Source organism: Aulonocara stuartgranti, assembly GCF_965226115.1.
Source record: "Aulonocara stuartgranti genome assembly, chromosome: 7".
In the NCBI taxonomy this organism is placed as follows: Eukaryota; Metazoa; Chordata; class Actinopteri; order Cichliformes; family Cichlidae; genus Aulonocara; species Aulonocara stuartgranti.
Genome location: NC_138945.1, coordinates 34,587,501 through 34,613,351, shown reverse-complemented (window position 1 = coordinate 34,613,351; position 25,851 = coordinate 34,587,501). Strand labels below are relative to the sequence as shown.

General features: G+C 40.1%; 1 protein-coding gene and 1 long non-coding RNA gene across 6 annotated transcripts in view; one reads left to right on the top strand and one right to left on the bottom strand.

Annotated features, from left to right (window-relative positions):
- The window catches only part of cacna1bb (calcium channel, voltage-dependent, N type, alpha 1B subunit, b), a 221,529-nt gene that overhangs the window by 114,363 nt on the left and 81,315 nt on the right, over window positions 1-25,851 (top strand). For 3 of the 5 annotated variants that reach the window (XM_082541614.1, XM_082541613.1, XM_082541612.1), the window contains exons 7-14: window positions 6,802-6,905; window positions 9,367-9,482; window positions 9,588-9,677; window positions 14,441-14,530; window positions 17,279-17,500; window positions 17,592-17,704; window positions 17,810-17,922; window positions 20,096-20,227. In XM_082541614.1, coding sequence (XP_082397740.1) covers window positions 6,802-6,905; window positions 9,367-9,482; window positions 9,588-9,677; window positions 14,441-14,530; window positions 17,279-17,500; window positions 17,592-17,704; window positions 17,810-17,922; window positions 20,096-20,227 — 980 coding nt within the window. The remainder of the gene's footprint in view (window positions 1-6,801; window positions 6,906-9,366; window positions 9,483-9,587; window positions 9,678-14,440; window positions 14,531-17,278; window positions 17,501-17,591; window positions 17,705-17,809; window positions 17,923-20,095; window positions 20,228-25,851) is intronic. The other 2 variants (XM_082541616.1, XM_082541615.1) reach the window with 1 other exon arrangement.
- Window positions 1,065-2,396, bottom strand: LOC309711355. The gene is made up of 3 exons (XR_014277949.1): window positions 2,130-2,396; window positions 1,719-1,999; window positions 1,065-1,582 (listed from the first exon to the last, which is right to left on the bottom strand). It is a non-coding gene; the product is annotated as an uncharacterized lncRNA (long non-coding RNA).

The window sequence follows — 25,851 nt, the reverse complement described above, 5'->3', positions numbered from 1 at the left end:
ATCACAATTACAGCCAGTGTGTGGCAGCGCCGCGACACTGACGTCTGCAAAAAGTCACCGGCCTCAACAGAGCCCATCAGTCGGCAGGTCTGTCCCGAGCTAACAGGCCGCTGTGTGGGTGCTGACTCCCAGAATCGCCTTTGGGGAAAGTAACATGACTATTATCCCCATTGTAGCTCAGTCACTGTGAAGTACAGTGTCATTTTGGGACATAACCAAAAATGATAATAAAACATCCAACTACACATAGCTGATGTATTGGAACCCTGTAAGCCTCAGAAAATGGGGGAGAAAAAGCCTTACAGCTTACATGAGGCAACATTATAATTCAGTAGGAATCATATTTTAGCTACCTGATGATTCAGTATTTCCTTCTCATTCATCATAATAATCTTTTGATCTGGTTTTTGTGTTGCGTGTCTTGAAACTGAACCAAACCGTAAATATTAACTTCACAAATCCAAAACAAATACCTTACAGTTTTTCTCAAATGCTAAAACACATTTCACAAACGTTTCCACCATGTTCCCCAATGTCTAAATACAACACCCTTTTCTAAAGCTACATAAACACAACAAAATGTAAACACTATACACATCATTACACACTACAGCAAAAGAATTGAAAACACAATGCTCAATTTGTGAGAAGGTTCTTTTCATAACTGCCAATGCATATTTTTAGAAACTATACAGTAACGAATCGTCGTAGATCTCTGTGGGGGATTAGGCATTTAGATTTGTGAGTTTCATATGAAGAGTATAAATCCATAGAAAATCCTGCATGTACGTACACTACTGTAACACAACTCAATGCAAAAACAGAATCTATTGCACACAACAGTACTCTTGAAAACATGATCAGGGTGTGAAGATTTTTTATTTACGTTATTCACACCACACACACGCCACAATCACTGTGCGGCATCATGTCGCTGAGCTGCATCGAGCCACATCACCTCATCCACATCGCAGGCTATATTGTCTCTCGCCAGGCACCGCGGGAAAAACACCCTGGAATGGCGAATCCATCCTTGGAAGGCCTCCGCTGGGATGTCAACACAGGCCAGCTCCATTGCCCTTAGGAGGTTCTCTCTTGTGTATGGCTGTCTGTCATACACCTTCCATCTCCATGATGAGAAGAACTCCTCTATAGGGTTCAGGAAAGGGGAGTAGGGTGGCAGACAGACGTTTAAAAAGTGGTCACTGTTGGTGGTGAACCACTCTCTGATTTGATTTGTTCTGTGGAAGCAGACATTGTTCCAAATGATCACATAAATGTGATGTGCGGGCCCAGGATGGTGTTGGTGGTGGTCCAGGAGGATGTGTTTTAGCTCCTCTAGGAAGGTGAGGAGACGTTGGGTGTTGTAAGACCCAAGGACAGCATGCCGGTGGACAAGCCCCTTCGAACCCATGGCCGCACAAAAAGTAATATTATCCCCCCGTTGGCCAGGGACCTCAGCGATGGCTCTTTGGCCAATGATGTTACGGCCTCTTTGCCTTCGTTTCTGCAGGTTGAAGCCAGCCTCATCCAGGAAGAGGTACTCATGAGGTCTGGCCATCGTGTCCAACTGTAATATCCTCTGTGAAAATGTGAAAGTGCACAGGTGTTCAGAACAACAGTCAATCAGGTAGCACAGTATTGTCCAGAAGTAATGTAGGCCACTGAGCAACACAGTATGTCCACTAACTGTACTGTGAACATGGATGTATACTTACTTGCACATACTCGTAACGTAGGTCTTTGTGTCGCAGAGTTGCGCTCAAAGGGAACCCTATAGACCTGTTTCATCCGCGTCTTTTTGCGCCGGAGAACTCGGTCTATTGTGGCCAAGCTGACATCGTCAATGCTCTCAAAGTTGACATTATCGGCAATGACTTTGTCTCTGATCTCCCGGAGTCTGATGAGGTTGTTCCCACGAACCATATCCACAATGAGGGTTTCTTGTGCCGCTGTAAATATGGCAACCCTCCCACCTCTATGTGGCATTCTTTCAACTCTGAAGAAAGAAACATGTGTTGTCAATTGACATGTGTTAAAATACAGTCACAACTGATTTGAAACCAATAGACTACTTTCACAGGTTTGTAAAACTGTATTGTGACAAAGAAAGCAATCGAGTACAATACCTGGTGTGTTGTCTGAATGCCCTGATAATGGTGGCCACGGTGAACCTACTCAGGTTTGGATGGACTCTTAGTTAGGGCTGGGCAATATGGCCTAAAATTCATATCGCGATATAATTTGAAGCATGTGCGGTAACGAGATATATCACCATATATTCTTTTCTTCTGTATAACGTATTTTCCACACTATAAGGCACACTTAAAATCCTTTTAATTTTCTCAAAAATCAAGAGTATGTATGAATTCTGGTTGTGCTTACTGACCTCGAACCGATTTTGGCGTGCAGAAATCTGTTAAAAAATATTTTAGTACAACTTTGGTAAGCCACACTGCTTGATGGATTGTCAGAGCATTACGGCTGCCGTAGTGAGGAGCTTTGCGGAGTAATCTGGGTCCAAAACTCCGTCTTCTTCAGGTCATAAAGTCAAACGAACACTAAGAGTTAAAAACGGTCTAAATTCTTTCATCTTTAATTAAATCATCAGAATTGCTGCTTTATCGGGTGTAACAATTAAGTTTTACATCCATGAAAACAGAATTTATTAAATTTAACGGAGTTAGAAGTTACAGTTTTTTCTGAATGCTTAAACCCTAACTGTGATTCCTGTAGCACAATCTCTAAAACTATTCAGACTTATAGCAAAACCACTCACTGAGTTTGCAAAACTAAAAGCACAAAAACTGCTTTGCACTCAGTTTGCAATTTTGTAACACACACTTTGCAAAACTGTAGGCACAATTCACTGCACAACACTCAATTACCAAATTTCCAACACACTCCTAGCAAAAGTATACACATGTATGGCTATCATTAACACTAACTTGCCAACTGTCTGGCACACTTTCACATGTGAAAACTTTTTTAGATAATCAGTTCACTTTGCAATCAGCCTAAGCACTATAATACAGGTAAGCTGTGTGTGCAGAGTACAATGGAGGGAGCAGAAAGAGTGAGAAGTAGAGGAGGCCGAGGAAGAGGACGTGGAGGTGAAGAAGTAGGATGAAGAGGACGACAAGGACAAGGAGGAGCAAGAGGAAGACGAGGAGGGGGGAGAGGAAGATGAGGAGGGGGGAGAGGAAGGGTAGGAAGAGTAAGAAATAGAATTGCTGATGACATCAGAGCTACAATAGTGGACCATGTAATCAACCGTGGAATGACCCTGAGGGTAGCTGGCCAACGGGTCCAGCCTAACTCGAGCCGCTACACTGTAGCAAGCACCATAAGGACATCTTGAAATGAGAATCGGTCAGTACAGTCACTTCACACAAAGATTTGTAGCACTGCCATATGCCAATGAGAAACACACCAATACCATTGATGTAAAAATACTGAAATTGTTACTTTACAGAATTGCTAGATGACCAGATGCTGGGGGCAGAGGAAGCATGTTCACTGCAGACCAAGTAACCCATATAGTCATTATGGCGATTGCAAATAATCCTATACTTGGAAATAAACACTTGTGTTTGTTTTGATGTACTTGAAGTTTGGATCCCTCTATGCTTATGGATCTATGACAGAAGTATGAGCTCAAACTGACATAGCCTACCTTGTGCACAGAGAAAGCAAAAGCCAGATGTGTTTTGTATTCATACCATCAGTGTGCAGTTGGCGCATTGTGTGCTTAGTAGATGATGGCTTGTGTGTACTGTTTGATACGGAAACACCATTTTTACGAAGGTGTGAAGAGTTAATCTAGCTGTGTTTGCTTTTGCAAGGGAACTACAATGTTTTGATTATTGGGTGACAGGTTTTCTTATTTGTGTGAAGAGTTTTGCAAAATTAGCCAATAGTTACAAAAAATGTGCTTAAGCAATCAGAAAAAACTGTAATAGGAAGTTAGCTCACTAGTTTCCACCTAAACATTTCATACCATGTTCTGACTGAGAGATTTTTGAAACTAATTCAAACGTACAGCTCTGCTACCACTTCCAACATAAATGAAGACAGAAAACTAAACAGCAGTGGCGTTTGCAGGGTTACTGAAGTTGGACTACCTGGTATATAATGTTGTGCTACGTGATTGCTAGCGACACAGCTATGTTAGCATAACATTAGCACAGTGAAGCTGGAGGATGAACGCCAACTTTTTTCCCACTCGATAAAAGTTAACGTGAGGGATTCTGGTGGTCAGGGACAAATGCAATCGCATAGCAGGATGCCATACACGGGCCAAACTTCAGTCAGGAGAATAACTGAGATTATTCATCCACAAAACGAGGCTAGTTATTAATATACTGCAACAACATGGGAATAGAACAGCTGCGAGAAAATTCAGCATTAATGAATCAATGTTACGGAAGTGGAGGAAGCGCAGTTTTTGGCTTTCCCCATATTTCAAAAGTGCTTCATCTCTTTGCTATGACTGTGGCCCGCCATAATTTGCAGATGATAATGGTTTTAGCCGCTGCGATGCTTTCGACCAAAACAGGCGCAGCTTGATGACATCATCAACATGCGCTATTGCGATAGAGCGATATACTCAAAATCTCTATCGTTGGCCAAATTTATATCGTTTCTATCGTATATCGTTTATATCGTCCACCCCTACTCTTAGTCCTGCTTCAGCCATTGTCATGCCATGGACAATGACTGTTGCTCGCATCTCGTCCGTAATGATGGTGCGAGGTTGTCTTGCTCTCCCTCCTGGGCCTCCTCCTCTTCCTCGTTGGCCTGCTCCTCTTCTTCCAGGGCCAGCTCTTCTCCCTCCTTTGCATCGAATTCCTCTTCCCCTGACTCTGCCTTCATCCATTGTGTTTGTTTGGACTCTTCAGCATACTGTGCACTCTGAACTTGCTTTTATACATGTGATCACAGCATTAGCAACAGGTGTCTTCAATTTTGAGTCGTTGTGTGTAATGAATGATGCCAGGTGTGTTCATTGTGTTCAGATATTGCTGACTGTGGCAAGCATGTTGCATCACATGAGCTTTCATTTGAGAATATGAGTTCTTTTGCAACTTGTGTTTTAGCAAGGAAAGATGTGTTTAGATTTATGACAACGGAGGATTGTCTCCTGTGAATTGTGTCTTCATGTGACATGTGTTTATGATATTGGTAAATGATGGCTAGATTTAGTAAATGTGTTTAGACAACTGGTCATTTTGTTTAGAGGATTGGCTTTTGTGTTTTAGCATTTGAGAAAAACTGTAAAAACGCTAAAATAATGGTTTATCATCTAATCTGAGCTGTTGAGACAAACTCGTTTTACTTTACTGATAAAAATAACTAAGGAAATGATCTAACAATAAATGAGGAAAGTCCAAAAACTCGGCATTAATGACTGCATTAATATGAACACAGTACTTCATAATCACAGGATCCTATAGAGTAGTAAGTGTGTGTGTGTGTGTGTGTGTGTGTGTGTGTGTGTGTGTGTGTGTGTGTGTACGTATGTACCATGTTTAGATATTTTTGTGAGGACCAAAAATGGGAATGCTAATGGGGGAAAAAATACCTGTCCCTGAGTTTGAAGGTTTTAGTGTCAGAGCTATAATTAGGTTAGAGTTAGGCCATGGCATTTATTTTCGATGGTTATGGTTAGGGGAAGTGGCTAGGTAATGCTAGAGAAAGCATGCTAGGGATGGCATAATGTCAATTGGATGTCCCAACTAAAACATGAAAACAAGTGTGTAAAAACAAGTGTGTGTCACAAATCACAGAGCAGACAGAACTAAATGACCATAAGTGTAGATCCTAATTTTTTAGCTTTTCTTTTATGTTTCATTGTGGGTCTGACCATCTGCACTAAGCACGGAAACACTGGAAACACAAGTGAACATCTGAGGCTGGTATCTCAGCAGATTAATGCTCGTGATTTGGATTTCAGCCGTCAGATATGCATCTAATGTTCAGGGATCTAATTATTATGTTTGTGTTGTCTGCATTTTGCACCTACCTGATATCAGTTGGTGCCGTGTGCCTTCTTGGACTGGTGATCTGTTTGTGTTTGTGTATTTGAAGTGAGAATATAGAGTCATTTAAATGCTCTGTTTCTCTGTTTGTGTAGGAGCAATTTATTTTTAAAATATAGGTTTCTGTTTGGCATTGATAGAGGACCGAGTTATTTGCATGAGGAACATTAGCTGGGCTGTTTTGGGGGACCCCATTGATATGATAGAGTGTTGGGTTGTTGTTTTTTTCAGTGTTTTGTTTTATTTAATTGAAAAGTTGTTTTTCTGATGAGGCAAGTAGGCAAAAGTTCTTGTTCTGTCAGCCACAGTAGTGAAAAATACATTTATATTCAGAGCTGTGGATGAAAATTTGAAAATAGTTTGAAGAAAAGCAATAATACAGAACCAAGTTTATTCAAAACTTTATTCATTAACTTAGTAAAGTGTAGTTACTACCTTACACTGAGCATGCAGTTTAATAAGAAAATGAACAGTCAGCCCAGGTGTCCTTTTGCACTTCTTTTTTCTTTGATTTTTTGTTTTATTTATGAGTTTAATTAAATGAATGAAATTAGAATTTATTTATTTGTACTCCCACTGGAAATAAAAGCTTTGCACATTTTTTTCAGAGTTTGGCAAAGACACTGAAAATGTTCTTGGAGCTTAACGTATACAAACTTTAACTTAATTTGATTTTGAGAGTGCATCTCACAACAAAGCACAGAAGAATTAAATCTACATATACCAGTACTAATGCTAATATTGTTTTCTGTGTGTCCAGACCAATGACGTCGCAGGAAACACTTGGAACTGGCTTTACTTCATCCCTCTCATAATCATCGGCTCCTTCTTCATGCTTAACCTGGTGCTTGGTGTTCTTTCTGGGTAAGTCATATATTACAGGTAAACCTAAAGGGTGAACTGTAGTTATATATTCTCTTCTTTACGATCATTATGTTGTTTGCCTTGTTTGAAATCACCTCTGCCCCTGCTGTTTTTGTCAGGTTGCCAGTTTCTTTCACTGAATTTCAGCTTCTCACAGTCTGTGTCAAAGGATGTGCCAAAATGAAAGAGTGAGACAAAAAGTCAAAGAAAACTAACTTTTAATAAGTCAATGAACAAAAGAAGCAAATACTAATACAGCAGAAACCCCAACTTACGAAATTAATTCATTCCCAAGGGTCTTTCGTAAGTCGAAGCACTCATCGTGCCTTTTGAGTGAACGATAGGCTATAGGCTAATTGCTAACTGCAACAACAATACGTCGTTCAAGTGGAACAGCGAAGCGCAAGTACGGAAGCCAAAGGGGTTGTCACATGATTCGGAAGGCATTGTGGGCCTTCTGGACTCAGCCAATCAGAGCCAGCAGATTTCGTTACACGGGCATTTTGCTGTAACACGGGCAGAAATATTGCCGTTAAGTGCCTTCATAACTTGAATTTTTCGTTAAATGGGGCATTTGTAAGTCGGGGTTCCACTGTACTTGGACAGGAACATGTAGCACACGAGAAAATGAACACAGGGATGACAAACTGTGTGTGTGAGTGTGTGTTGGGGGCAACTAAGAACTAGAGATTGAAAACGCTAAATATAGAATTTTACCAACTGCTAAAGACTTGTGCCCATGTGTCCCTTGTATACAGTATGTATATATTTTTGGTGATCTTATCAAAATTTCCACTAAATAACTTAAAATTTTGAGTTACATATTTCAAGATTTTTTACTTACTCAGAGGTAGCTTAAAATTTACATATCTCAGAACGTAAGCTTTTTTCTCAGTAGTGCAAAAATAAACTTCCATACTGATGTTTGGATCCTCTCATCACATCCATATGACAGGAAATGCTGCAAGCTAATAAGCAGTAAATGGAAGTCTATGTCACTTAAATTATGTGAATGTGTTAGTGGATGCGTTTCTATTAGACTTCTTGAGAATATTTTATAATCTTTAAAAGGACATTAAATTAAAGCTTCTGGCTGTTTCGGTGGCCTGTATGTACAAATAAGTATTTTAGGGCCACATTGTAGCTGTTTATAGGAGCAGCAAAAAATAAGATTATCTTATGGCTTGAAACTGAGTGTTAATCAAGTAAATCAACAGAATATTCAGCATGCTTTTCTATCATCTACTGCTTCTCCTTTTCACCTTCTTCCTCTCATTGTCTTTCCCTGTCTTGTGTAATGAAAAGCCTGTGCTCGGTAGCTTTAATCATCCTGGTCCTCTGCACTCCTAAAGGCAACGTCTGTCCATCTCATTGTGTCTATGGTCACAGAGAGCCCTGCCTCACCTGCCGTGACTCACGGCCTCTTGTCTTTTTAAACTCTTGATTAAAGCAAACATGTTTGATCATTAGTCTGGACGTCGTAAGGAAACGCTGCTTAAAATGAAGCTCTTGAGAAAAATGATGATCCAACAACAGCTAGCTCATATTCCTTCGGTGAAATGATCACTTTGCCCTCTCATCTTCCTGGTTTTCATGAAACTATTAAAAACTATGAACTGTTCAGTATTCCAAATCATGCTTCCTGATGACTGTGTGCCACCAATCCATTAACTTACATTAACTATATACAAGGCATAAATAGTAAAGTAGAGGAAATCAACAAGGTAACAAAATCCTTTGAGCAGGCACTTCTAATGCTGGTCAAAGGCTGTTTGTTAATCTTTTCTTATCTTATTATCGCAATAACACAAGTGAAAAGTCAGACATACTCTAGCACTACTAAGGTTGAATAACTTAATCCCTGAAATGATTCTACTACAGAGGTTGTGAAAAAAAAGATGTCATATGCATACCGCTGCTTTCAGTCTTTATGTTAAGCTAATAGCCTGCTGCTTATAGCTTCATATTAGACCTTAAAACAAGAAAGTTGTGTGCGACAACTGAAAACTGAATAAACATGCTTCCTAAAACAGAACTGAGGAAAAATACTATATCATACGATTCATTGTTTTCTCTACGTGAAGTGCATATGCTGCCAATAGTCCTATCTCACAGAGCCATGAAACAGCATCATGAGCTTTCTTCTCCACCCAAACATTTCATGTCTGAAAATGTTGGAAATATCTCCTGAGAGTTATGGCTATGCCAGCAGCCTTTTTTTCCTCTTGCATATCCTCAACAGTTTCCCAGCTGTCATCTTAACTCTGACCTTATTAATCCATCTGCCCGAATTGTTTGAACCTCAACTTCATCTACAGTTTATCTGTGTCTTACGTAGATCAATATCTGCTTACATGAGCCAAACATAAAAAAAGTCTTTAAATGCAAACTACCACATGTTAAATGTTAATGCAATCTGTTCTTGCTGTGTATATATAAAAAAAAAAACCTGCCTCAACAGAGAATTTGCCAAAGAGCGAGAGCGTGTGGAGAAGAGACAGGAGTTTCTAAAGCTTCGCAGGCAACAGCAGATTGAGAGAGAGCTCACCGGATACTTGGAGTGGATCTGCAAAGCAGGTTAGACTCATCTTTCAAAAAGCATGGTTGTGTTTAGGAAAAAAAAAAAAAGGGTAAAAAAGAAAATCCCCCCCTTTTTTTTTCCCTTTCTCTCTTTCGCTGCAGAGGAGGTGTTGCTGGAGGAGGAGGATGAGATTGCAGAGGAGAAGTCCCCACTGGACGGTGCGTGGTACAAGAGGAAACAAAACCTTCCAGGTGAAAACAGGGCTGAGTATCTGTTGCCTGCTTTACCATGGTCCATTACCACAGGAGGCCGATGGTAAACCAGGCACAGAGACGGTATGGCTCATCGTTTCCATCTCATGACTGCTTTTGGACATCATTAAACTTGTGCACATGGATCATTTTAAAGTCATCAGTCATGGATGTGATCTGGCTCTTTTTTTCACCTGTCTACTTGTTGCATGGACTTTTATGATGCAAATTATTACTGTGATTAGAGTTTTTTTTTTTTAAACCCAACAAGCTAGCTGGCAATCCTATGGAGATGACAGAAGTCCAGGAACTCAATGCAGCAGCCAAAAAATTGTCTGGCATGTAACACTGCAGCATGTCGTTTTCACAGTTTTAGCCTTAGAAGTGCTGTTGAGCACTAAGAATGAGCACTTCAAGCAAAAGTACTGTAAACTCTTCTTCAGAGATCACACCCCACCCTGAACCACTTTGAAATGACTGCACATATGATTTGAGACATGCAGTTTACACCTCATTTTATTTTATTTGTTTAACTTTAAGATGGCTGTTGTGGTCTTTTGCTTGAATGTTGTTTTCTTTCTTCTTTTCTATTACAGTCTAATCTCACAGTGTCACGTATGTTTTGCTGGTAGTTATTTAGTGTTTTGTTTGTCGTGTTTTTGTGTAATGGTTGTCAGCAAACAGCTTGTAGGGGGATTAGGATCAAGTCCCGCCTGAAGTTAGCAGTGACTATTTGGATCTTTGAAAACCATGAACATGCAGAGTACACAAAGTAGTTGTTCTTGCAATTTTTAACTTTTCATGCAAAAATAATCTATGGCTAAACAGATTTTGTTGTGCAATTCTCAGATAATTAGCATATATCTAAAATCTTTAAGGTTCTTTATTTAAATTTAACCAGTCAGTCACCTCAGTATGTTTAGTCTGTTTCCAGGCTTTTGAGACATTTGCATCATAACACATCAGAATTATTATAACAGTTATTATCAGTTAATATTACTGACAAACCATTAGCAGATTTATGTATTTAGCTTGCTAATCTTTGCTCTTTTGCTAATGCCAAATTAATTGCTTCACCAAATAACTATAATGCATAAACGCCTTGACCTCAAACATACTGAAAATTTGAGGACTATATTCTTAAAAACAGGAAAGAGGTGGTCAAATATCCAGCAAGAATTAAACCAGAAGCTGGTTGATGGTAGAGACATCTGACTGAAGTACAACTTGCTAAGGGACATTTAACCAAATATAGGGGAGGTGTGCATTTGCAGTGTTGGGAAGGTTTGTATTCCACTACAGATTACAGAATATATGCCCCAAAATTTATTTTGTAACGTATTCCGTTACGTTACAATGAGAGTAACGTATTCTGAATACTTTGGATTACTTAATATGCTGTTTACAACTACATGAATGTGATTTATTACTATTATCTAAGGTCCGCAGCTACAAACCGTAGTAAAGGGACCTCTGGCTAATACGGTGGGTTTGTGTCGGGCTCGTAGCCGAAAACTAGTTTTACTTTGTTGTCTGGGTCAAGTTTGCTAGCGAGACACAGAGAGAGGCATTGAAAGACTGCTCCAACGGAACTTATTGTTTCGGAGAAAAACACAAACGCAGTGTACAGTCGAGTCTTAATAGCTTACTTACAACTGGGCTCGTCAGGCACTCTTCTTGGCTGCAGTGGTTATTATTATATTTACATGCTTCCAGCTCCTGTTTCTGCTCGATGACAACTCGTACCTTTCCACTCTCCTTTTTTCTCCCTCCTCGCACTCACAGACACTTAACGGGTATGGCAGTCCATTCTCCCTGCAGCACGGACTACACTGCCCATGAGGCTACATTCTTCAGGGCTATGCCTGTAGCATTCTGCCTATTACCTTAGCACAACAACAACAACAAAAAGGCCTCTCTCACCCAGGAAACATACAAGCTGTGTCCCAAAACGTCGGCTGCACCCTTCGGAGGACCCGGCCTTTGCGCTTCGCGGTCTACGTGGGCCGGGTCCTTCGAAGACCGAGAAGGCCGGAAGTGCGAGGCTGTGAAATTGGACGGTCTAGCCTTCAGATTTGCGTCACCGCTGTGTCGGTGTCCGTCTGCTCCTTGCTATCTAAAATATAACAGGACACTGGCGTAAATTCTCGACCGTCTCACATTTCTGTTTAACGTTTATTCAGCTGTGTGAAAACCCCGGAGGAACCCACCCGATGGATTAATAAAGTTTTATTTAATCTAATAATCTAATAACTTTGATCTCAGCCAAACCGATTTACTCCGGAACAAATAAAACACAGAAAAAAGGCAAACAATTACATTTTTAAGTTATCCGAGTGACTTCTATATCATGTTTAACCTGAGTAGCGAAAGAGCGGGGGTCTGAAAACGATGAAGCCGGGAGTCCGCTGCTCTCGCCGGCTGGAGTGACCATTGAACCCCCCGGCTTGCTATCGAGCTGGTGGGTAACAGACGTCTCCGAAAACATCGGCACACTTTTGCAAATATGCGATATCTTGATAAACCAAGCACATATTTGTAATTTACACAGCTACTTTCTCGCCTGAAAATATGTTAAAAGTTTATTTTGCGACCAACAAAGATTAATAAGACTAATTTTAAAACTTATTAGCGGCCGCCATTGTTGGCAGCTGAAATTTGGCTGAGCCGCGCTATGAATTCTGGGATATGGTGGGCCACGAAGGACACACCCGACCCATCCTTCAAATTCAGGGAAATAAAGGACGAATTTGTAGGAGTTGACGAATTGGGACAGCCTTTGTCGCCTGGCTGTGACGTAATCGGCCTTCAAATGCGGCCTCCGGAGGATGCAGCCGACGTTTTGGGACACAGCTACAGTAGCAGAGAGAGCATCACCCTGTAGCCATGGCAACCGTAACGCTGCCGCCTGGAACAACAGAACATCCTGACCCGCAACAACAGGAAACAGGAAAATACCACCGTGTAATCCATTTATTTCAACAAAGTAACTGTATTCTAAATACCACCTTTTTAAACGGTAACTGTAACAGAATACAGTTACTCATATTTTGTATTTTGAGCCTGTATGTATACTTTTAACTCTATGGGAATTAGAGAAAATCCAAAATACATTAAAACCTGTGCACCCAGCAGTTAAAATAAATAGTTTAAGCCCAAAATTACTGTGACATTCATGCCTATGGTGAGTGTACTATGTAAATTTATAATCTTAACTGTATTTGTGCTAATTAGTGGTTTTTACTCAAACAATTACTCTTATTACATTTAACATTAAAATAAAATATAAAATATAGCGCGGAGTGTTACATGAAGTCCTAGTGAACATCTGTAAAATATGCTGTCAGTACAGTGCAGCCTGCTGGTCATGACTGCAAAATATATCAGCATTTATGATTAGCCAGCCATTTGATTGCTAATCATGGTTTCCACTCTGCCCTCTCATCTTCACTGTTCTTTGTCTCTGTCTCTGTCTCTTCCTCATGATGTCATTGCATTAGGCCCGATGTGAAGGGAGGGGTTAATTAGTGGGATTAACAACGATAGTCTGAAGGAAACCTATTGAACCAACACACATACATACATGACGGTAAACTGATACACACACATTTGATACACATGCATGCTAATGACTCCAGCAAAATGACAGTAGTCAGCAGCGTTATTTCCCTCAATCAGTTACAAATGGAGGATTAAAACGTATGAGGCACAGCTTTAGAAAAACCGCTCTGATGTTGTTGAAGCAGAAAATATGTATTTGGCATCCGTCAGATGAATGACAGGTATGATTAGCGGAGCACAGTGTCAATCATAGCTGCCCGTCTGGAGAAAAAAAGGATTATAAAACTCTTTATTCTGAAATGATTTACTAAGACTTTTAATGATAAGAAATTGAGGAAATTAGCCTTTTTATAACGTACTCTACAGGCTGGATATTTCATTTATAGATAAAAGATGTGCGGCAGCTGCTTTCAATTACTTTCAAAGAACAGAAATTTGAAAAAAAAAAATTAAAATATAACATCTGTTGCTTTTCTCACAAATATGGGGTTTCTTTAATTTAATCATTTGTGCAGATATCTCCTTGTTTTCAAATCAGTTTGGCTGTTTTTTGAGCTCCTATAAATGAATCATTATATAATGCTTACAACAAAGCAAACCCGCCAACCAAAACATATGTTATCTTAGTGCAGGTACAGGCATTTCTTCAAAAACCGAGTTTTTACAGGTTGATATTTTCATAGCTGCTTTTTTCCCTCTCTGAAGAGGGAACAAAGGTTTCTGGGATTCAGTTACAGAAAGAGATTTGATGATGAAGAATTAGACTTGGAGTGGTCTCAAAGCCGTATTTATTTTCTCAGCCTCCTTCCTGCCTCTCAGCTGCTTTCCCCGAGCAGATATACAGGCGTTTGGATTTAATGAACGAGCCCACCACTCCAACGGCACTGAAGTGGTCACATGACCCTCACATTCATGTCATGCTGGCGGTTTTTCATTCCAAGGCCGACTTCAAGCAGCAAGGCAGAAAATCTCCAAATGAAAAACGTGATTGATGCCTGCTATTCATAGCTCCCAATTAGCTCACCCATCTTCACCACACGCACACAGTTGTTCCATTGGAAAAAGAAAATGCTAGCATTTCTTGGCATAATCAACTTCACTTTCACAGATCTGCATTAAATAATGCAGATGAAGCAGAACAGGTCCTACTGTATCCTCATATATATTATTATCCTTTTACATCCGCGCTGTTCTCTTTACAGTCCTGAAGCGAGGCAAAGTGAAGAAGGGTAAAAACGACCTGATCAGCGCTGAGGAGGGGGAGGATCCTTTCGCAGACATCTCCTCTGTTGGTAAATCTTTTTTTTTTTTTTTTTACCCACGTCCACCAGCAGGATACCCCTGACCTTTACATGCTGTCTATTCACAAACACGACCTTTACAATAAACCCCCCATAAAGGCTCATCTTCTACAGTGAACACGTTCTCTGACTCTGTCGCCTCCCTTTATCAGATCAGGATGCCATGTCTCTGCAACATTTAAACACGAGGCCAAAGATCTTAATAATGTATATTATTCTAGCAGCTCTTGGATTCAGAGACCGAATGTCTAAAGTTTCTCCTGGCTGTGGATCACCTTGAGGGCAAAGGAGCATAATTAACTTTTCTAATTAGGCTGTTGAAATAGCAGGAGAATCACCTGCAGCATATTCAAATTATACTTTTTAATATTAAGGGACTTCATGCTTCCCAACAAAGCCAACGTGTAATTGCTTGTCTGTGGGTTGGAAACAGGCATTAGCAGGGTAAATGAAACAATTTAGCTGCCTTCTTTTTTTTCCCCATTATCTGATCTAATGACTGTTTTTTTGTTTGTTTGTTTCTTTAGAAAAAACATTGCTGAGGGAATAGATGTCATATATATTCCATGTCTCATCTCACTGGTTTCACTCATAATGCCTGCAGTTCTGCTGTGCAGCACAGAAGTAGTAGGTGCACAGTTTTAATGAGCAGCTGCAGGTAAATTTCAAGGAGTGTTTAGGTGATTTAATGGTTTGATTTATGTCCCATGGGGAGATTAAAAAAAAAAAAAATTAATCAGTTTACATTCTTGGCCATGAACGAGTTTATTGCTTGGGAGCAGATTTAAAAGTGTGTTAAATCTGTTTAGAGCACATTTTTCTACCTAGTATAACAGTTAAAAGAAACTTTTTGTGAGCTTAGCTCAATAGTTGCCCCCAAAATAGCAGCAACTTACCAGTAACTTATTAATACCAGTAACTAAAAACTTAAAAACACACACTGAAGATTAGGATAATATAAAACCAGCAGTCTTAAAAAATGTCTATAGCATGAAAATAGAACAGTATTTCAAATTAAAACAAGATAAATACGAACAGAACTGAGAGCCCTACCCCATGTTGTTCTAAAACTGTTCTATTTCTACATTGACCAAACCACAGAAATATTATTTTATTGTGCATTCACTGAATCAGTTTTGTCCTTTCTATTGGTGTCATGTGCAAAAAGTCTCAGTCTACATGAAATAGTCAAATGGAAGAATTACACTCGAGTGAGTGTCCCTGTGCACCAGACAGTTACAGCTGGCTCAGTTTTCCTTCAATACTTGCACCTTTTTCCTAGTGACTTTCAGTTTCTTCCTAGATGTATCAGACTCGTATTCAGAGGAGGGCTTATGCGTAATATCAGCGGTTTAAGTCTGGGAGATTTTTTCTAGGGGGATGTTTCAACTGCAATTTTAACTCCTTATTTGTTGTTAGAAAGAACGGCCTTACAACTATGCATGAGAAAACTGAGCAGTACCAGGAGGTGAAGATGCAGCAGACGTGGAAAGTGAAATCCAAAGTGGTTCCTGCGATAATAGGAGCATTAGGGGATATTAGTAGCATTATGTAAACCCCAAACTGGAAAACTGGAAGAGTAGCTCCAGCAGATTCTACGTACAACATTCAAGCCTGTGGTAAACAATCCAGGCATGCTGTGCAGAGTATCTCTCTGTAGGTACAAATAAAGTGATCTGAATCTCAAACACCCTGAGACCAGTGACACTCGCTTTAGGGGCATAAAATTAGGATGCTACCTTATCTGTATTTATGGGTCTCAGTGGGTACATTGTGGTAAAGGAGAAGCAGTGGAGTACTTTAGTGACCTGACTGGAGCAAATAAATAAATAAATACACACACACACACACACACACACACATATACATATATATATATACATATATATATATATATATATATATATATAGAGAGAGAGAGAGAGAGAGAGAGAGAGAGAGAGAGAGAGAGAGAGATAGACACACACACTTTTACTCTGTTTTGTATTCCATGAGTACAGACCTAATATTTGAAAGAAAAAAAAAAAACTACAGTTGCATCAAAGCCTTCCTACTGCTCTGTCTAACCTGCATGAGCTGCTCATGTGTAGAGGAGAGAGGTTATTTACAGAGAATTAACAGTGCCTTTGATACTGGGTTCATAAAGTCTGTTGTGTTTGTTTTGGTTGAAATTCTGAGTGCAGCTTTCTTAACCCAACAGAAGTAAAATGTTTATTTCTTCGAAGCAAAAAAATCCCAATACACAGAAGCCTGAATATTTAATTACACCACAGCTGAAAGGGCAGGATGTGATGCATGCAAGCTCTTATTAGAAAACATTACTGTAAAAAAAAATTATAAACCAAACCACACCAGCTTAGTTTATATGAGTCACAGAATGTGAGTCTTTTATGAATGGAAGGCAGGAAACCAGTGTGCCAAACACATACCCATATCCATCACACAGTTCCTGTAAAACTACAGCTGGCCTAAGTGTTTCTATACAGATTTACCTTACAATAAAAAATATTTAATTTATGTCTAAAAGAGGAAGTAGGTGGATTATTTTCTCTATGATTGCTAAACGAAAGCCTTGTAAGCATTACAGCCATCTGAGTGTAAAAGCTAATTTTAAGATCACCAGGGGAAAAAAGCAAAGGAAACGAACAGTGATTCATTGTGAAAACTGTGAATCTGAGAAATAATTAGACGCTGCACACTCACACATTTCCTTTCTCACCTCTTGGTCATCGTTTTCAGCTCCTCCTGGCTCTCCGTTTGGTCGGGCCAGTGTGAAAAGCAGCGGTAAGATGGACAGCTCATCTTACTTCCGGCGTAAAGAGAAGAGGACCCGCTTCTTCATCCGCCGCATGGTGAAGGCTCAGAGTTTCTACTGGATCGTCCTGTGTGTGGTTGGCCTCAACACACTCTGCGTGGCCATAGTCCACTATGACCAACCCGAGTGGCTTACAAGAGCCCTCTGTAAGTGTCAGAATAAAATGCACTCCTACATACTCACTTATTCACCGCCTGTATGACTACACGCTCTCGGTTTTGTTGCTCTGTCCATCAGACACTGCAGAGTTTGTGTTTCTGGGTTTGTTTCTGACTGAGATGACTTTGAAGATGTACGGCCTCGGAGTAAGGAATTATTTCCACTCCTCCTTTAACTGCTTTGATTTTGGGGTAAGTGTAGGCTGTAATCCAAGCTTCTGTTTGGTGATGACTGGTGTCCTAAAAGCAGAGCCACACACATCAGGTAATAACTTTACCTTCTCCTTTTGTCTTCAGGTGATTGTTGGCAGCATTTTTGAGGTGATCTGGGACATGATTAAACCAGGAGCATCGTTTGGTATCAGTGTGCTGAGAGCTCTGAGACTGCTTAGGATTTTCAAAGTCACCAAGTAAGTTCACTGTGTGAAACTACAAGGTATAACCATACATTTGTCACGGTTCTGGGTGATTTTGACCCAGCATTTTGAGTTCTTATGTTTTGGTTTGATTTTGTATTATGGGTTATATTCTGATTCCCTTGTTTTGCTTTGTTGATCATTATTATAAATCTATGTTTCAGTTTATTCTGGTTAAGGGTTTAGTTCTTAGGTTTTGTCCTTGTGCCCTCGTGTTTCCTGTTTTATTTTGAAGGTTTATGTCTTATATCAGTGTTTCTAGTTTTGCTTTCTCTGTCTCGTTAGGTCTAATTTCTCCCAGCTGTGTCCCCACCTGTTCCTCGTTCCCTCATGTGTGTATATAGTGTGTGTTCTCCAGTGTTCAGCGTCGTGTCGTACCCTCAGATTTGCCTTTGTGTTTCCGGTCTCAGCTTTCATTGTTCAGTTTATGTGTTTGTTATTTGCTGGTAATAAAGCTGTGGTTTTTGAGTTGCTATTTTGTCTCGACGAGTCTCCGCCTGCCTGCACACAGATCCCTGACAACATGCCTTCAATGCAGAAATGTTTTCTTTGTTTGCACTTTGCAGCCCCACCAATATTATTGTGTTCATTGTGTGCTGCAGTTTAGATGAAAAATGTCTCCTTCTTGGTGTCATAAATCAGACAAAGTGGAACACAAAAACAGTATACAGTGCATAACTGTGAAATATACATAACGTTAGAGTGAGAAATCTTAAGGAGTCTGCTTTTTATCTCTTTGCCTTGACTTTTAATCTGAACACTTAAAATGTGTCTTCAGGAAGCAATACAGGAAAAGCTTTCAATGTATCATAAAACTGAAAGCACTACTTTACTGAGCAAAACCTGAATCTAGCTGAAAATTGTATTGCATTCATGTATATGGTTCTTATTGCACTCTTAAGGTCTTCCCACAGTATTTCTTTTTCAGACATTCTGTTGTATATTTATTGTTGTGCTTGACATAACTGTCCTGTTGTATGAGCTCTTTGGTTTGGGCATCACACAGTCTGACCTTGGTGTTAGGTGTAGGCTGTGTGCAGACAGGAATCATGGACCCAAAAGTGCAGACACTTGGAGGCACAAAGTAAACTCAAAAAACAGCTTTAATGCTGAACTAAAAAGATACCAGAACTGAGACTTTAAACATAAACTCAGGCAAGCAGACAAACACACAGCAAAATAAACGGTAGATCGCGACACAGAGAAACACAGGGCTTAAATACACAGAGGGAGCAATCAGGGAATGGGTAACAGGAGGGAAACACAGCTGGGGCAAATCAGGCCTAATGAGACAAGGGGAAGCGAAACCAGATACATTAACCTCAGACAAGGACCTTCAAAATAAAACAGGAAACATGACACAGACTGAACTAAAGACACAGACTCACACGCACGCACTGCAACAGAGGGAACAGAGACGTGGGACCAGGGCAGACACAGACACTGACTGGACACGGGGATATAGCTACTAAGGATACACAGAGACGCGAACTACACAAGGGGATACAGCTGACAGGGGAGACAGAGCAACTAGAGAAGACAGAGACATAAACCATAAGACAGAACTCAAAGAAACCAAAGACTAGAAATTATAAATAATATAATAAACTCAAAAACCCTGGGTCAACGACTCAGGCATCCTAACACTTGGGGTTAATTTATTGGGTTGTCCACTCCTGCTAATATTGTGGCATTGTGCTAATACACACCTGCAACGTAACACTTGGACTGCACTTGACTAGACCTGATAATAAACTTACCAATACATCTATAAAACAGTTTCTTACCAGAAGGTCCTAAATATTGAAGCTGTGTTCTTCTATTCTTTTCTGCCTTGCTCCCTGTACTGACAATCATGTCATAGTTTATACCTTTCATGCCATAAGATTAGCCTTAATCTTGTCATTCAGTGAGACTGGCAGCTGTACACCCTGACACACTGATTTGTTTTATGCCACCTACACTTCTTGTTGCTATTTGTTCCACTCTGCCCTCCTCTGCTTTGGTTGTTCTGATATGTGTAATTTGCAAGATTTGTCATATTACTTCTGTCTGAGTCTTCCTGTTTGTTTGTTTGTTTGTTTTGTGTGTGTGTGTGTGTGTGTGCTCCAGTATGTACAACAATAATTTCTTTGTGCCCCTCTTTTTGTTTGCTCTTTCATGTCAGATACTGGAACTCTTTAAGGAACCTTGTTGTTTCCCTCCTGAACTCAATGAAGTCCATCATCAGCTTGCTCTTCCTCCTGTTCCTCTTCATTGTGGTCTTTGCCTTGCTGGGGATGCAGCTCTTCGGAGGACAGTAAGTGATTTGTCCAACCTGATCTGCTCTTTTTCCTCCTCTTTCCAACCATTTATAATTCATCACACGAGCACCAACACAAACACAAATCCTCTCCTCTTCTACTTCTCGACTCATTTCCCCACCTGACCCTTCTCGTGTATGATCCCTGGCCCAGCGTGGCAGTGGTGACAGACATGTTGACACAGCAGGTAGCTGGCAGATCAGCAGTAGTGACTGCAGCCCTTTGATATCACTCTCAGCAGGAGCTCCATGTCTTCTAACAACGGGAACACCTCATGATTCTGGGCTGGCTGCAGTTAATCAAAGGCCTGGCATCTGGCCCCGTCTGACTCAACTCACACACAAACATTTTACTTTCTCTCTCCTCACATATCATCTCACATCACACGAATACTGCTCTGGTCAGATAGTTTGCCTTTTTAAATCTACAGTACTAAAATTATTATTAAATCCTGTTGAGTGCTTAAAAAGAAGGTAACTGGATGTCTCTTGGCTTGTGAAGATATTTCACATCTCGTCCAAAAGGCTTCCTCACTTCTATAACAACTGTGTGACCCAGGTATTTAACCCAATGTAGGGGGCCCTTTGGAGGTATTCCTGAGGGTCATTGATCCCCTATTGATCATGTGAGCCATCACAAGCGTGGATCATTGCAGCTGCCGAGGTTTCACCAAGTGTAAATCTCTATATGTCATGGCCCTGCGTTGTAGTTTTTGGACATTATAGTGTTTGAATATTCTGAGTTGATTCTTGGTTTCATTTACCTCATGCTTTAAGTGTTTAGTGAGACTAATTCCTCCCTCAGTGTTTCTCTCGTTCTCTTGTGTCTAGCTTCCTGTGTTGGTTTTTGTAGTCTCCAGCCTTATCTCCATGTTTATTTTCCCGTTTCACCGGTCTTGTCTCTGTCTCCTGCTGTCTCAGCTCAGTCATGTCCCCGTCTGGGCTTTGTTCTGTCCCTCCACTCTGTCGTGTCTCCATGTCTGTTTTATCCCCAGCTCCTGTGTCTAGTCACTTGTTTTAGCCTCTGTGTGCACTCCCCAGCATCTCCTCTGTGTAGTCAGTCGCGTCTGGTTGCTGTCTCTCCATCTCCATCTTGTCTCTATGTTGCTCAAAAGAGTGTCTTTTCTCCACTTTTTTGAGAATGCCAAACTTGTCACTGGGATTAATAATATCCTACCTAGTTTGGAATACCCTATGATCCAGAAACTGACATTGTACATGGAAGCCATGTTATATCTAGCCATTAAACTATAAAGAATTTATATAATATAAAGAATAAAAATTTTCACATTTTAAAGTCTAGAATGTTTAATCAACCAACCATACAACCATCCATCCATGTTTACCTGCTTATTCAATTAATGGTAGCAGGGACCTGGAGCCTATCGTGCACGTGTTGCACTGTGGGAGAATGCCAGACCACCCGGAGAGAGAACCCATGGAAGCATCGGGAGAACATGCAAACACAACACAGAGAGGGGTCAGCTGGCTAGCAGGAGGCTGGCAGAAAAAAAAACAATCAAGTAGAACAATTAATCTCAGTGAAGTTAGTCCAAAGCACAAGGAAGCACCGTGCTTCCCAAGTGGGAATAAGCACAGACTGGAAAACCAGGGTAGCTGAGGCAGGGATTATATTTGATTGCAGACACGGATTCAAAGAGTAGTGGTGAAAAACAATCAGAAAAAAATTACACACAGTGATGTCATTTGTGAGACAAAAAAAGGTGCTGGTATTTCTGTGTGTCCACCATTTGAAAAACAATAAGCAACACATGGAAGTATTTAGTATTAAGTAGTGGAGTATTTCTTAATCATTCTTTTTAATTTGGAAAAACTGCACTCATTTGCTTTGCAATGTTCTTCCTCCAAGAAAGTTTAAACTGAACAACCAAAACACATTTAAAATGATATTTTAACCAAGTAGTGGCACATTATGTGATAAAACAACAACAACAAGTTTTTCATCAAAAACAGGCTTCTAGATGTATTTATCGGTGTCAATGGTTAGTACTGTTGCCTCACAAGAAAAAGGAAAAGCCTAATGTGCTGAGTGACCTTTTTATTTGGAGTTAGTATGTTCTCAAAGACTGATTGTTGTAAATTCGAGCGTGGATGAGCTGTTTGTCTCTCTGATGTCCCTGCCTTTTAGCAAAGTCAGCTGGGGTGACTTCAGTCACCACGAAAACACTGGTTTGCAAAGCAGTTAAAAAACATGGATGGATTTATGTTCCTCCTGGTCAGGCATACCTGACCAGGAGGTCACAAACTTAAACAAAAATTAAAACAAATAGATGAGTTTATAAGCTGTAGTGTTTAATAGGTTGGATTCTATGTCAGGTTGTCAGAGTGATGAGTCCTGCATGATGTTATAAATGTTATAAATACGCTTTTATTTAAAGCATTGACCTCAGATGGTTTAAGAATCTCTTCTCCATTGTATTTTTCTCCGCTCTGGCAGGTCATAAATACACTCAACTGAAATGCACAGACGGCCTTCATAAAAACCACAACTGAATTTCTTTGAAGCAGGAGGCTGTTGCCATGGCATCAAGCCTTACATCAGTCTGCAGCATCATTAACATCACATCAGTCTCTGGTGATGGACAAGTGTGAGATGAGTCTGACATCCACATGGTGCTTGTAGCCAGCTGAGCACACCAGGCTGAGCACAGTGTTCTCTGCCCACCATAACAACCATGCTATTGTTAATTCCCTTATTCGAACATTTTTACCTTTAAAAATGTGCCCAGGATTTTAAATATTTTTTTTGTGTTCATGAGTCTAAACATAGAAGTGGTTCAGTCGGGTCAGGTAAAATCTAAAGAAACCGCAACAGTTCCTCAGACAGAGCTTCGTTTTAAATAAAAAGTTTTCAAACCTTTTTTTTTTTCTTTCTTTCTTTTTCAAACCTAAGTAGAAGACTGAATGGCCTTTTAAAAGGCAGCAGAAGTGCTTTGTTATACCCAGGCTTTATTTTTGGCTCAGAGATTATGTACTTGCTCTCAGAACGGTAAAAATTCTGAGAACTGAAAGATAAACAGCTTGAGGTAGAGGACTGTGTTCATCCTCCTGCTGAGACTCACAGGACATCGTTGACTGTTTTGCAAAAGTGATAAGCTCAAAAGTGCAGGATTTATTATAATGCAATAATTTTTGGTTTTCTGTTGGCTGCTTTGTAGCTTTCAGTTTTAGAGGTACAGACCTTCTTTTGTTGATTAACTCTGACTTTTTGTGGGCACAGGAGAGATGGCATTTTTACATTTTCTGCTCAGGCCCTTTTAAGTGTCCAGGATTGGTAATTGTACATCCTTTCAAAACAGATCAGAAACAGAAAACATCAAAGGACAATTGTTTACTCCCAACCTGTTTGACATTCCAGTTAATGAGTTTTTGGAACATTTTAAAAGACTTGGCATTTCATCAAAAAATTTAAAAGATTAATCTGCAATGAAAATAATCACTCGTGGTCAGTCAGTCCATCCAGGAATTTATTATGCTGCAAAGATGTAATACAAATTAAAATTAATCCCATCATTTTCTACAGTGTTTCAGAACTTCTTCAAAAGCCAGAGTGAACAAAGAAAAATCAAGGCTGAGGTTCCACAGAAAAAATCCGTCTGACTGTGATCTGAAATGCATTTTTAAAATAAATGTTACCAACACAAATTAATTGTTTGTCAAGTCTTATGACACTTCAGCGTTAGCATATTGTGTAGATCAGGGGTGCTCACACTTTTTCCGCATGTGAGCTACTTATAAAATGACCAAGTCAAAATGATCTACCCACTACAAAAATCCAAAACATATACTTATTTATAAATATATTGAGGATTCTTTATATCTACAATGTATATACATGCATAACCGCAATATCCAATATTTCACAACACAATTAACTATGTAAATTTTTTGTCATTACCTGAGTTTACTCTGATGACTTGCACTGAATTGAATCAGCCAGGGATGCATAGTCCGGACAGTAGCTGCTGACGGCCAGGTTTAAGAGAAAAAACCGAGAGCTAAAAATTGGAGTTAACTCGCTGACTAGCTTGTCAGTTTTACTACACTTCGCGCCGCTGTTTGCGCATGCGCAGCGACCTAAGCGTCAGAAAAAATCTGCTGTCATCTGATTGGCTTCCCTGTATCAATCAAGTGACGGGATGGATGATAGGCTGGCATCTATTTTTTTAATGCCATGCGATCTACCAATACTACCTTTGCGATCGACTGGTCGATCGCGATCGACGTATTGAGCACCCCTGGTGTAGATGCTAATCTAAAAGTGCTGGCTGAGCCTGCACCCGCTCAACTTGCTTGTTGAAGGAAGTCGCACATTGACCATGGCGGTTAGCAAGAGGAAATTCATGTGTTATGGTGCCACATCATTGAAACATCTTTACTAGCTAATGCTAGCTGTGTTCCTCAGAGCAGTGAAAACAGTTCCAGCGGTAGCTTGCCTCGCCTCGCGTGCTATTCCCCATCAGTTTACTGTGAAAGATTCACAGTTTATCCACAACGTGCATCACAAAAAAAGAGATGTTAAACAGTGACAGCTACAATTTCCTATGAGTACAAAAGAAGCAGAGCTTTGAGCAACAATAGACAACCGTGGTCACAAGATGGCAGTGATCTAAAGCAGGGGTAGGCAACCTTTTTGATCATGAGCGCCATCTAAAATTTCCTCAGAAGTCAGTGTGCCATATGATTGCATTAGCAATAAATTTAATAACGCTCTATATTAACAGTTACACACTATATAGAACAACTTTATAGAATTATATTTGTTCGCAGATGTTGGCAGCTATCAGCGAATAGTTATCAGCTATTTTGAAACAAAAAAAGACACTTTTTATCCATAACAGTAAATGTACTATACAACAGAAAATGCAAATGCTATTTATGGTCTCCTCACAACAATGATAAGAAAAATAAACTGAGCCAATATGGCATGTTTGTTAAAACAGAGACACAAATGTTAATGTGATCTCTGGTCTCCCACTCAGAGACACAGGTCTCCAAGTGTCCAGCATTCAGACGGCTACCTGAGGACACTCATGTGAGAGAAAATCTGCTCACACAGATATGTAGAGCCAAATACTGTCAATAAGGCCTCTGCAATGTTCTGAAGACAGTTAAACTTGTCAGGTAGTGATGTCCAGCAGGTGAAAATGAAAGCTCCATGAACACGCACAGCTGTGGATTCCAGCTGCATTCGTAGTTCTGTAAACTTTGACCCCCACAGAGTCGAGGTTTTCAGTTCAATCAGCTGCATTTCGATGTCGCATTAACTGGCATTAACTCAGCCAGTTAATACGAGACAAATCCAGCTGCTCATTAAAGCTTTCTGGTTTGATCAGAAAAGAAAACATTGGTCCATACACCTGAAAGTCCCGAAAACGCAGTGTGAATTCTGTCTCGAGTCTACGGATGTATCCGTGTATTTCCGGGGTGCTGACAGCTCCTGAAGCATTTGTGTCGGAATGTGGAAATTTCAACATCACTTGAAAAAACTGCCAGCTAGCAACGTCCCTCTCACCGGTAGGCTAAGTTATTTTTAGCCAATTACAAGTTGAATCTGGTAGTTGGGGCTGTTAGCTAAGATACTGTCATTAAGAAGAGGC